Raw genomic sequence first — 13,512 nt, 5'->3', positions numbered from 1 at the left:
TAACCTTAAGAAACATACATATAAAAGGTATTTATTTTCAATTTTAGACATCAGACAAATAATGGTAGGGACAACCGCGTTGACTGCGTGTTTAATAGCTCCCCACAAGCAAACTAGTGATTTTGAAACAATACATATACAAGTGTAGATCTTCCAAAAGAAACGGTATGAAGAGAGTGACTTTAAATGCCGGTGTTTCTTCTTATCTCTGTGGATGAAATATCCATTCGAAACCGTTCTTCAGGTATTGAGAGAAACATATCTGTCAATTCTTCCGGAATTGGCAAATCTTCAAGTACCTGAAACAGGGATTTAACATTTGATTAACGAAGAATATTAACGGTGATTTCCTCAAGACATACCTTAAAACTCCCGTCCAGTTTCCGTCCACCCACGAGAAATGTGCAAAATGAACTTCTGCAACCATTAAGAATTTCCTTCATCGCTTCATAGCTTCCTCCGTAGTATTTTGGCTGAAAATAGCATATAAATTCAAGCATAAATGGAAACTGTCACACTCCAAAAAATGAAGACACTATTTCAAAAAAAAATATTTACAAGATGAATGACCTGAGAAAGAACAGACGTGACCGATTTTGAAGAATGGAAAGTCCAATTTACCAATTCATGCACACTATGTTCATATAATGTAAGGAAATAAAGAATATTCTACCATCCTAGGATATCTAATTATACACCGAGGTTGAGATGTTTTACATGTATCAGCCTTTCAGCAGTGTCAGCGCCGATAACAAAGGCGCTACCAGGAAACAGCTCGACTTTCTTGTAGAAATATGGCTGACTCGTTAAAATCAGAGTCTTTCCTGCAAAACGTGCGTAGTAAAAGATTCAATCTTTGTTGGGCTATAGGAATTGATGTCTGAGGACTAATCTTTACGGTAAATAATAAGAATTATCATTGATACTATAATTTTCTTTAGTTGTTCAAAAAAAAAACTATTTTTTTCTTTAAGCACAAGGAACTATAAATATAAAATGGGAGATCTTGCAGAGATGAAGAGTTTGCGAAAAGAAATGGTAAAAGGCTAGCAAAGTGAAGATAAAATCTATTTAACGGTTAAATTGCGTCTTTGATAGAAATATATCAAGAAAGGCATAACCAAAAAGCTTATAGGGTCTCACATTACATATTACCAGCCTGTAACCAGCAGCTAAATAATGTGTCATCTTAGACATGGTCGTTCTGTTCTTTTGGTGCGAATTTGTGCGAATTGTTCGTTCTGTTCGGTTTTCCGAACAGAACAAAAACAAATTCGAAGAGAACATCGAACAGACCCGTGTTCTGTTCTTTTGTTCGCTTTGTGCGAATTTGAGTCTAATTTTGTGCGAATGTGCGAATTTGTGCGAATGTGAGAATTTTGTTTGTTTTTGAAAAAGAAAAAGAACAGAACAAAGAACAAGGGCCTGTGCGGTTCTTTTGTGCGAATTTTGTGTTCGTTTTAAACGAACAGAACAGAACGATCATGTCTAGTAATCTATCATAGTCAACATTTCACAAAAACTTGATATGAAAACACGATATGCAGTTTACCAAGTGATACGTTCTTCGCAAGAACGTATCATCAACACGCCTTCAAGAGACCGCGTTATGTCAAGTCGCGTGTGTGACTTGACTATAAATAAGGCTCAGATCAACAGGACGGTATCACAATTTGTACCCGTCTTTCATCCTACCGCCTTTCTCTCAACTCTTATCGTTCTTCCTCTTGATCTCAACCTCTCAATTGTGGATTTCGTACACGACAATCAACAGCGATTTGCAAGTTGGCTTTTATATTGAAAGTCTTGATCCAAGATATCAGGACGGTATCACCCAGTTACAATTGTGTTATTAAATTTCAGACAATGGCCATCCAACGAAGATCTTATAGCAGTTGAAAAGAGATAAACTTAGGGTTGCTGAGGTATACATCCTCATAGTTTACTTTTAGGGGTCTACTTTGACAAAGACATAGTGCCGTTGACTCAAAATCTAAAGAAAGATATCTACATTTGTTTTTTCTTCAAAAAAATTAAATTTCCATTCATACACGCATGTCTATGCCATAAAAAATGGAAATTGACCTAGATGTTCAAACTTTTGATTTGTTATTCAACTGTATTCTCTATTGATCCTAGCATTTAATATTTAACACATATTTACCGGATGCATTATTTTTAAAGAACATGATGTCTTCAACAAAGATTCTTAATTAAAAAAACATTCTGAAAGATCTCGACCAAGGATTCAAAAGCACGAACCAGCTGTCCTAAATTGATCGACTCGCTCTTTGATTTGCGCCACAGATAAAGGTGGTTTATCAGCATTTATAACTGAAATCTCAAAGCAAGGAGCTCTGTCGACGTATAAACTACAAGACATGCAAAAATAGTCAGGATGGTGTTCAATTTGTGGAGGGAAAAAGACTCTGTTACATAAGAAGGAAAAAACTGAAACGTATTTCCTAAAATTTTAGACGACCGAAGAATAATAACAGCAATTAAAATTCAATACATTGCTAAAATTTAGCGTCTCCTTCTGACTTAGACTAAGCTTCTCTGAAGGAACGGTAGTAACGGCTAAGCAAAGAACAATAAATGCTTGAACTACAACAGAAACATCAAATCACACCAAGACTCGAAATCGCCAGACACGCATCAGGAGCAATCCTAAAATGAAATTAAAGGGCCAATATATTACTGACCTTGATGCCACTTCCAAAAGTTTCAAGTGACCTTCATGCAAGGGATTAAATGACCCTGAGAGAATGACTTTTTGATCTGAAGTATATTTCCGAGAATCTGAAAGCCCATCCACCTTAACAAATTAATCGTCAAATTAATCTGAAACCGTCACATGTGATGTGGAGCATAAGCAACGATACCAAATGAATACACTTTCATGCATATTTCCCCATCTATGAGTTGTTGTAGCTCTTGATCCTCATCAAACAACTTCTCTGTTTCTTGTGCATCATCCGTCTCAGCAAGCTCCAGGTCAGGCATCACACAATTGTGGGTAATGTCTGCAATTCCCTAGGCATAGTATGAACGACAATATTTAATGAGAAAAACACTCATGTTAAATAACATTAGATTAAACATCATGCAAACTATCATCAAACGCCCTGATGAAAAAAAGCAAAAGGTGAATAATTTTCCAACCTTTAGTAAATAAGAGAAGACAACACGTTCTACAGGGGAAAAATGAGAAATTTCTCAACCTAAAGTCTTATTTGGAACTCATTTTAGCAAGACGACAGTGATGTATTTGAGGTTTTGAGCCTGATAGAGTTTTCAAGTACTCGAAATCTTAGTTTCACGATAGATTTGCCCTAGCAACTGAAGAGAGCAGAGACATACAGCAAGAAAGGAAACGAGTGCATCAACCTTCAAAATGTCAAAAGCCCAGCTGTATGTCACGATCTATTCCTCTAGTAAGCCCACTAGGGGCATTCTCGTCTTTGCATTTTCTTCTTGCCCTTCCCTTTAAGTATGTAGCCCTCCTCGTTGGAGGGCAGGACGTGAAGTTACAATTCAGAATTTCCCTTTTAGTAGCTACTATCTCACTCGACGATGTCCACTCCATCGGGTCTCTTCCCCTCTGGTGACACCCACTCTGCTGCTCCTCCATTGTTCTCACCCACCTCGGCGTCGTCCATCCTGCCAAGGTCTTCCCCTCTCTCTTCTTTCTCAATATATTACCCGGCAGGGATTGTATCATTGTAACGGCAGTCTCATGGCAGTGGCAGCAATGGGAGTCTCACGGCCACAGAGTAGACATCAAAGTGGGAGTCACAGTTGGGGGTAGGAAGAGACGGGAGATGTGGGGATTTAAATGAATATTTATGATCATTTATGGATTTGAGATTGCACGCTCAGAATGGAGGGATTTCTAGTAGGCCACCCACCCACTTGAGCGTTTTGTCATGAATTAATTATATACATTACTAAATTTTGATCCAGGTTAAAAAATTTTCCCCGTCCCAGGCTGTGCGCTGTGCGTTGTGCAAATGTTCACTGAGCCCGGCAAGGGACGGTTTGAATGTTTGAACTGAACCACCCCAAATCACCCAACCGCCTACCAAGCTATGTTAAGACCAACTCTATTCAAGGTAATAGTATATGTTGACCAAAACAAAATTGAAAAACACATTTTTTTCAGAAAAATGACACACCTTGAGTAAAAACATGCTAGAGAGTGCGTCCTCTTCTTCTCGACTCCGTAAACCCTATGAAAGTTATTAAGCATGAAACTCTTTCATAAAAGTATATAATTTCATCAAGACGAGCACCTTGCATAATGTAACGTTGGAGACCCAAAGGCGATTAGATGTCCTTGTTGCTAAGACAAACCTGGAAAGTACAACTTCATTTCACACTACATCCTAGGATATTTTAAGTTTCAATTAATTTTTTGCGACCTAGATTTTAAAGAAATCAACAAAAACATAATCAGAAACTCACGAGAATAACCTGAAGAGACAAAATGGAATACGGTTCAAGGTAAGGCATCAAATTTTACAGAAATCATCCAGGGAATAGGATTGAAATGTGAAGACACCAGGGACCCCTTGCCACTAACAAGGCCAGTGGCAAAGGAAAACAGAAATGTTTCACTAACTCAAGGGTCCTAACTGAAAGAGACTGTGTTTCTGATTAACGGATACGCCCAATAAACTTAGATAGAAAATAAAGAGAGAGAAGATATAGCTGCCTCAAAAATATGAATTACCAAAACAATCAAGAAAAGTCATTCAAACTCAATAAAACAAATCAATCGGATATAGCCACAGGAAGTGATTTGAGGATACATTCAAAACAAGTCTCATAGATGAAAGTTACGCACTGTTAGAGTTTGACTGTGACTCCATCTCATATCCATTTTTTTTTATTATGCCTCATTCCACAAACTTCACTTTATAACTGATGTTTGGATTGTATAGGTTGAATCACTCAAAAATCATTTTGGACTAAGTGCAGCGTAGATATGGTGTACCTTGTATTTAAAAAGTTCGACATCATTCACGAATATTCACCAGTTGTAATAGATTTGCATATTATTTGGGCCATCACCATTTTCTTGTCTATAAAATCAAGTAAAACAATATTCAAAGTTATCAAACAAACAAGGGTTGTTTAAACTCTGAGGAACAATAAAAATTAGTTAATGGCAGAAGCTGTATGGGAAGGGATGCGCACACATGAAGATGAATAAAAGAAATCATTTTTTTAGAAACAGGCTGTACCTGTGCCTTCCTTTTTTTGGACTGACACTTGCTAGTGACCCTGAAAATCCAACACCAACGACGAGACGACCTGTAAAGACAAGGTAATGAGTTATGCCATCCTTTTAGAATTCAGCATAGTATAAAGTTGGCCGCTCTCATCTCTAGCATTAAAAACTTGAAAAACCATGAAACTACGGAGGAAAAATAAATGGCTCTCATAAACAGATATATCCAAGGAGTCTTCATGAGATACCAAAAGGCGTAGGCCCAACAGACCCACTTCTAAGGGCTAGCCCACGCTCATTATGTCATAAAGGGTATCAAGCACAAACTTAGAGGGAGGCATGTCTAATTCACTTCATAGTTTCTTTCTGATACGCCCCCGATACGGACCTATCAGCGACGAGTCAAAGAGCCAAAGGATCCATCGTCATTGGAAGCCACTAATGGGCCAGGAACCAGCCCATCGGAGGGGACGGCCCAAGCTGGAGGCGCGAGCGGGGATTAGGGCTCTCTCGCCTTCTCCTCGATCTCTCTCTTGCCCTCTCCTCGATCTCTCTCTCGCCCTCTCCTCGATCTCTCTCTTGCCCTCTCCTCGATCTCTCTCTCGCCCTCTCCTCGATCTCTCTCTCGCCCTCTCCTCGATCTCTCTCTTGCCCTCTCCTCAATCTCTCTCTCGCCCTCTCCTTGATCTCTCTCTCGCCCTCTCCTCGATCTCTCTCTTGCCCTCTCCTCGATCTCTCTCTCGCCCTCTCCTCGATCTCTCTCTCGCCATCCCCTCGATCTCTCGGGGATCCCGGTTCTCTCTCTTTTTGGGTTGTTTGTCCCGACACCCCGGGCACCCCTTTTCCTTGTAGGGGAGGTTTGACACTCTGGCAACTCCTTGCTTGTACTCACGGGGGGAGCGGGAAGGTGGGGAAACATTGACGGTGTTACTACAATTTTTGGGAAGTAAAGTTTGTTTTTCTCGTCCTCTTCTATCCGGCTGAGTCGGGTCTACCACTTTCCTACCTTTTCTCTCACTCCAGGTCACTATCACTCTCAAATCCTTCCTCGGGAGCCACCAAAAAAAATTTTTTTTTTTTTTTAAAGAAAGTAGGGCAGGCCACCCGGAAACCGGTGGTCTACAGGAGCCACCAAAATATATCTATCACTTATTCTCTAGCATTCCCTTATACTCTGATTTTTTTTTGAAAAATGTCTTAAGGCGGTCACCTGACAAAGCGGTAACCACCCAAAGTCCTGCATTTTTTAAATGTACTTGAGTTTCTTTGTCATTCCTCTAAAACTGCTGACACTCCATGATTCCAAAAATTGGTTTCAGAGCTCATGGTTATGATATTTTAGGCAACCAAGATGGAATCCTTGGAAGCCCATATTCAATAGGAAGACAGGCATGCGCCGGAGACAACTGCACCAACCCCATGTTAAATTGACTGTTAAATGTGCATCTGACTTTCATTGCACTGACAGGGGACCTTCAGGGCCCCATTTCCTTGGGTAAGTCTCCTCAGGGTGTGGCTGCTAAGCCTCACGCAATGTAGAATACAGTGGTTTGAAGAAATGAAAAGCTTGCCGATGAAAGCCGTCTTCCAGTGGTCATGCCAATCTTAATGTTTAAGACCAAAAGGTGCACTTATGAGGAGCATTTCCCAGAACCCATTACAGTCTTCAGAACTGTAACTAGGGCCAACTGCATGTTCTTTCAAAAAAAAAGGGCCAACTGCATGTTCTTTCCAAAAAAAAAGGGCCAACTGCAAGTTCTTTCAAAAAAAAAAAGGCCAACTGCATGTTCTTTCAAAAAAAAAAGGGCCAACTGCATGTTCTTTCAAAAAAAAGGGCCAACTGCATGTTTCTAAGCTACAACACAAAATGTATCTTAATATCAACATTTTTATGGATCGAACCATACAATCCATAATATTTGAACCTTGACTTCCAAATGACTCACAGGATGTAGACAAAAAATAATCATCAGAAAGAGAACTGGATGACCAACATAAATTGAGTTTGGATGAAAACTGGATGGAATACGCGCAATGAACCAAATGACTCACGGGACGAACCTATAGTAATTTATCCATGAAAAAAGTACTAAAGAATGAAAACCTGGTCTTGAAAGCTTCAAAGCACGGTCATAGGCCAAGGTTGACATTTTCTCCACCACTTCTTGACTGGCAAAACGCTCAGGAACCTATAGCTCAGTAAATTAAGAGGGAGAAGATAAATATTTAAAGAATTATCAAATAGTAAAAAGCTCACATTCAGTTCACTGTGATCGTTGTACTATGATAACATGTTTCTATTTTATGTAACCGATACAAATGTCATCATTCATGAATCATAATTTAGTCAATAGCCACATCAATTATTGCTAGCATTTGCCAGCATTGCCAGCGAATGACACAACATTATATTAGCACCAGATAATTCGTCTTGATTTTTGCTTTTCCATTACATTGGTACATGCTTTGAAAGTGAATCCTAGTGCTTCTTTTTAAGCATTGAACAAGTAGAAAAAGGGCATGTGCTAGGCCTAAAGAGAAGTATGAAAGAATGAAAACAGAAATAACTCATGCCATGCACGCCTAAGCCCACACATTCTTCCACCACGCTGGACAAAGAGAATAATCACCATGGAAGGACTTTGAGAGGCCTGTGATACGTTTCCATGTAGAACTGTATCAGATTCCTGGTAAATATTCCAAGTATGATAATGAAACACGATAGATCCTACACAACAGAGAAGGAGAAAATATAAGAGAGAGAAATATTCCCAGGGAAGAAGAGAAGAGCGGGAATGGCAAGGGGATGCCAAAGGATCGCTGACAAGGTGGTCATTGTTCGACAGGAGATGGTGTCTGACCTACAAGCACAAGAAGGGAGATTGCGACCAAGCGAGGAAAAAGGGAAAGCTGGCTCAAGAGTACTCACAATGCAATTACTCCGAGGCAGAGCTTGAGTAATGAGCCGGTCTGTCATCTGGGCTTCTTCCTCTTGTATATTTGGCATCGTATCATATCAGCTTCAGACCCGCTCCATGGGATTCTAGATCTATCTCTCCTTTTCTTGACACTACGACCCATTTACTTTCTTTCTGATCATCATTCACATATGAAGGGAACCTTTGGACAGTTCTCTTGGAGATTTGATCAGAACTTCCCCCAATTAATTTGATGCCAATCTCGCAAAGACATCTGAGAAAGCATATGAATCGTGCTAGGTGGAGGATATGTGCCACTCCAAGTGGCACATGAGCAGGATTAATACGGGGGGAAGTTCCACCTCATAAAGAAAGGGATCACTTCATCCTACTGCCCAATATTTGACTTGAACTGATTACCCTAAGGGAGAGGGGGACTTCCATCTTTTGTTCTAAGGCAACTACTCTATAAATAGATGTTCCCTCACCCACCTGATTCAGCGAGCAGGAAGAAAGAGGGAGGAGGCAGGAAACGTAGTGGAGAGGATTGAGCGGATGCTCCCTGTGAGAGGAGTCCATCCTTGGAAGTGTGCAGGAGCCGATCCTGGCCTGTACTGCCACTGTATCAACTGTGTTCGTCATCTCATTTTGCAATCTATCAATCTACCATTTTGCTCTTCTTCTCGATAGCCTTCTCCTTGACAGAGACCTACATCAAGGTCTCTAACACATTCTTCCGCTAGAACTCTCACCCAGGCAAAAGAACCTTTTGGTATGCCTGACTCATCCCTCTGCATCCACTCAGCAGAAAGAAAAAATTTATATCTTCCTCGCGGATCTAACTTTATCAAAATTGACTTTTACTAAAGGTTGAGCCTGCATGGATGTTTCTTCGATAATGATACCCTTAAATCATGCATTCCTAGAAGCAGTTCTTCTATCAACTCTTCCTTCTTCTGCTGATCGCTCCTAACAGCTTGCCGATAGTCTTTCCATGTTCATAGCACGACGAGTTTGACATCGTTGACCACTACGCAGGCTTGGATACCAAATGGTAAGTGCCTGATCTAAAACAGAACCACACAAGAATGGGAACAAAGAAGAGCTTGCGCCACCCAGAATTTGGGCTGTACCTTTGATAATGATATAGCCGGCAATGACTTTAAGAGGTTTCCGACCCTTTCCACCAGATTGTTGATCCAGCTCTCATTCCCCTGACTTGACACACTCCTGATCCAATTCTTCCATTAATATTTACTTATGCAAAGTTACTTTGTTCTTTACACCTCGTTCTCAAAGTTCGGATAAAACTTGCAGATGGATTGACTTTTTAAACACATTATCCTGTTATGCAAGGTTTTAGGTCAACAGCCTTCCCAATGAAACAGATGAAAAACAAATGTGTAGTGGGAATGACTGAGCAACGCATGATACATTTTGTGGTCTATAAGATCATCCTGTGTCTTATAACACTACTCTTCTGAGAATTAGGACATGGAAGGGGGAAACAATTACAAAGTTTCGTTTTGAACAGGTAGATCAGATGCTGCCTGACAAGCAACCGTCACCGAATGGAATTATGCGCTTTCTCTATTATTTTCCTTTCTGTAAGAGCAGCCAAACGTCTCACGCAACAGAGAGGGATCTTCTCTTATTCATGAAAGTAAAACAACCTCTTCACGCATAAATTGGTGAGAAGAATTGACGAGTTTTAAATGGACAACCTAAGAAGATAGTTTTCTCGATACCAGAATAGAAAATTCAATTAATCAAGTCAAATGCAGTAAACGGGACCCAACATGAACGGAATATGTACAAGGGGAAGAAAAAATGAGAGAGACTTATTTACCTTGCCGAGCAGTTGTGAGAGGGAGTATTTGGAATAGGGAACCAGAGCCTCAAGAACGGTGTCGGAGGCCCCTGGAACAGACAGCATCCACCCTAGCGCCTAAGGATGAAATCAGAAATCAAAACAGATTCCATGATCAAACTACCAAAATCATCAAGAAATCAAATTAAACCTGAAAGAGAGAAAAAGAAAGAGAGCGAGAGATTGCGATTAGAAGAGAGAGGAATGACCTGGGAAGCACCGCCGGTGAGATAGAGGACCGCCTGCGTCGGGCTCGCGTGGATGGCCTCAACCACTGATCGAATACGCGCGTCGAGCATTGGGTCAAGTCTCGCTCTTCCGCCGCGGCGGGGAACTGGCGAGCGCAATTATCCCACCGAAAACAAGTAAATAACCATATAAAATAACAGAAAAAACGAACGACTAAGTTAAGCCAAGTACACACCCACACATTCTTAATTTCTGATTCGGAAAAGACGGAGATCGGAATAATGATAGATTTGGAAAGCGTAAACGAAATCCCGTGAAGAATAAAACTTTTGATTTTTTTATTCCTTTTTGACAAAAGTTTCAGGATAATCAACATGCAGCAACGAAGAAGTGAGAGAGACGAGGGAGATGTTCAGAGAGAGAGAGATGAAATAACTATTCAAATTATAGAAAAAACGAAAGACTAAGTTGGTAAGACAGGTACAGAATCGCACATTTTAAATTTCGGATTCGAAACGGCAGCGCATGAAATAAAAAACAGATTTGGAAAGAGTACACGAAATATGGTCCTGAATCAAACTTTCGATTTTTCTTTCCTTTTCGATTAAAGTGTCAGGATAATCCACATACAGCAGCGAAGAAGTGAGAGTTATTTCAAGATCTATAAGGTTCGGGTTTAGAAGACAAGGGAGATTTTAAGTGAGAGAGAGAGATGAAATAAGTATCTAAAATAATAGAAAAAAACGAACGACTAATTTATTAAGCCAAGTATAGAAGCGCACATTTTTTATTACTCATTCGGAAAAAACAGAGCTTGAATTAATAAGAGACTTGGAAAGAGTAAACGAAATGTGGCCTTCAATCGAACTTCGATTTTTTTTCCTTTTCGACTGTAGTTTGAAGATAATCCACATGTGCGAAGGGAGATGTTAACTATAAAAACTGAGAAAGAGAGATGAACAATTATAAAAAATAATAGAAAAAACTAAAGACTAAGTTGTTCAGCCATGTACAGAACCGCGCATTTTTTATTACTAAATCGCAAAGACAGAGCATGAAATAATAAAGATATTTGGAATAGTAAACGAAATCTGGTCTAGAATCAAACCTTCAATTTTTCTTTCCTTTTTTACTTAGGCTTCAAGATAATCTATATACATTAACGATGAAGTGAGAGGCACTTCAAGATCTATAAAGTTTGGGTTTAGACGAGTAGGGAGATTTTAAGTGTGTGTGTGTGTGTGTGTGTGTGTGAGAGAGAGAGAGAGAGAGAGAGAGAGAGAGAGAGAGATGAAATAACTAAATAAAATAATAGAAAAACGAAATAGTAAGTTTTTCAGCCAAGTACAGAACCACACATTCTTGATTTCAAATTTAGAAAAGATACAGCTTTAAATAATAAGAGATTTGGAAAGGGTAAAGTATTGCAACAGTATTATATGAGAGAGATGAAAAATTATATAAAATAGTAGAAAAAACAAAAGACACGGTTGTTACGCCAAATGCAGAACCGCACATTTTTTATTTATAATTCGGAAAAGACAGAGCCAGAAACAAAAAGAGATTTGGAAAGAGTAAACGAATTTTGACCTTGAATCAAAGTTTTTATTATCAAGATAATCCACATACGGCAACGAAGACATGAGTTATTTCAAGACTCGTAGTACCATCAAGAACTGTTCGACTAGTACTACGAACAAATCTGTCATGATCGGATCGTAACGCCGTTGATCGTCGGCGTCGAGCGATCAGACAATCCGAAGGTCGATCTGACGGAGCCGATCAATCGATCAAGCGAAAAGTGGATCTTGATCTAGAGTCCATCGATTCTGGATCGTCGATCAGATCGAACTTTTGAATCGGCGACCGCATCAGATCGACTATCCGATGGAACGACCGATCATCGGATCGTCGATCAGATCGTACTTCTTGTCTCTCTCACCTAACCCGATTACCTGAATTGATGGCCGCGCTATGAATTTATGAACAGCGGACAATGCGATCACCTCGACTTTCCCGGTAAGTTTCGGAAATTTGACGACCAATGGACAATTGGTGAAGGTTTTTCTGCGATCTGCTGCAACGATTCATGCGAATTTACCAGTTTCTCATTTACCGCAGTTGTCGGGAAGCCAAATCTGGTGGATTATGCGGACGGACATCTGGAACACGGCAGACACATCCATGGCACGTATTCCAAGAAACGCAGTTCACTATTGCAGTGGCGAAACCGCGGGGAACGCGCTGGAGCCAGCCACAAATCGTTGCTAGAACTGATCGATTACTTCAGAGATCAGACGAAGTATAAACCGGGGGCAAATAATTTGTGAATCGTTGTTGCGGACTGTACTGTATAGTATGTTTTGGAACGTTAAAACCAACGCAATAACTGATTGATGACTTCAGAGATCAGGAGAACAGTTAACAGGGGGAATATTATCTTCGGGAATCGCTTCGCGCCACTAAAAGCCTGGCAGGAGCTGATCGATTACTGCGGATATCAGAAGAACCATAAACCGCGGGAAAATACTTTGCAACACTGAAAATCGTCGCAAGGACTGATCGATTACTTCAGGAATCAGGAAAACAGTTAACCACGGGAAAATTATCTTCGAGAATGGCCTCGGAACACTACAATCGTCGTAACAACTGATCGATCACTTCAGAGATCACAAAAACAATTAACCGCGGGCAAATTATCTCCAACAATCACTTCGGAACAACACTAAAAGGACGTGAGATCAGAAGAATAATCAACGGCGGGCAAATCATCTTCAAGAATCGCTTCAGAACACTAAAATAGACGCAATATAACTCATCGATTACTCAGAGATCCGAAGAACAATCGACCGCGGGAAAATTATCTTCAGGAATCGCTACCGAACACTAGAAACGACGCAAATAACTGATCGACTATTTTGTGAGAGATCAGAAGAACAATTAACCGCGGGCAAATCATCATCGACAACGGCTTCGGAACACTTAAATCGACGCAATAACAGATCAGTGAGCTCAGAGATCATCAAACAATTGACCGAGGCCGCAGGAATTTTAACAGCGACGATCATGCAGCACCGCCCCTGCGACTCTGCCAGGAATCATCCGGCGGCGAAAAAAATAATCACAAAATAGCAATCCGCAAGCCCCCCGGGCCCCAACATCGGCATCAAAACAGTGCACAAGTCTCGCAATCCCCTAAGATCGCCCAACGATCGCAAGAACAACGATAACGAAGATTCGAGCAGCGAGGATCCAGCAGGCGGCGAAAAAACTAATGACCTGAAGAGTCAGCACCATCG

At 40.4% G+C, this 13,512-nt stretch overlaps 1 protein-coding gene across 2 annotated transcripts; it reads right to left on the bottom strand.

Moving 5' to 3' along the window:
• Positions 1–13,491, bottom strand: LOC144703235 (Nucleotidylyl transferase superfamily protein). 2 transcript variants are annotated; one of them, XM_078575360.1, is made up of 13 exons: positions 12,169–13,491; positions 10,234–10,358; positions 10,004–10,102; positions 7,341–7,425; positions 5,250–5,319; positions 4,296–4,356; positions 4,179–4,232; positions 2,886–3,036; positions 2,706–2,802; positions 2,263–2,372; positions 718–824; positions 363–473; positions 1–299 (listed from the first exon to the last, which is right to left on the bottom strand). In XM_078575360.1, exons 2-13 carry the CDS (start codon positions 10,321–10,323, stop codon positions 183–185), a joined length of 1,152 nt encoding a protein of 383 aa, XP_078431486.1. In that variant the 5' UTR covers positions 10,324–10,358; positions 12,169–13,491; the 3' UTR covers positions 1–182. The 2 variants fall into 2 exon arrangements, with proteins under 2 accessions (XP_078431486.1, XP_078431485.1); XM_078575359.1 differs by lacking the exon at positions 12,169–13,491 and adding an exon at positions 10,996–12,160.
• Positions 13,492–13,512: the final 21 nt, after the last annotated feature.

Source organism: Wolffia australiana, chromosome 5, assembly GCF_029677425.1.
Source record: "Wolffia australiana isolate 7733 chromosome 5, ASM2967742v1".
NCBI classification, from domain to species: Eukaryota; Viridiplantae; Streptophyta; class Magnoliopsida; order Alismatales; family Araceae; genus Wolffia; species Wolffia australiana.
The sequence above is the reverse complement of the archived record's forward strand: the minus strand, read 5'-3'. Positions and strand labels throughout refer to the sequence as shown.

What these genes read in the sequence shown, in the direction of transcription:
- LOC144703235 (XM_078575359.1), bottom strand. An exon ending in CTTTTGGAAGTGGCATCAAG is followed by an intron (nt 2,373 to 2,705) that starts GTCAGTAATATA and finishes CATGTCTTGTAG; the next exon opens with TTTATACGTCGACAGAGCTC. An exon ending in AACTGGACGGGAGTTTTAAG is followed by an intron (nt 300 to 362) that starts GTATGTCTTGAG and finishes TCCCTGTTTCAG; the next exon opens with GTACTTGAAGATTTGCCAAT.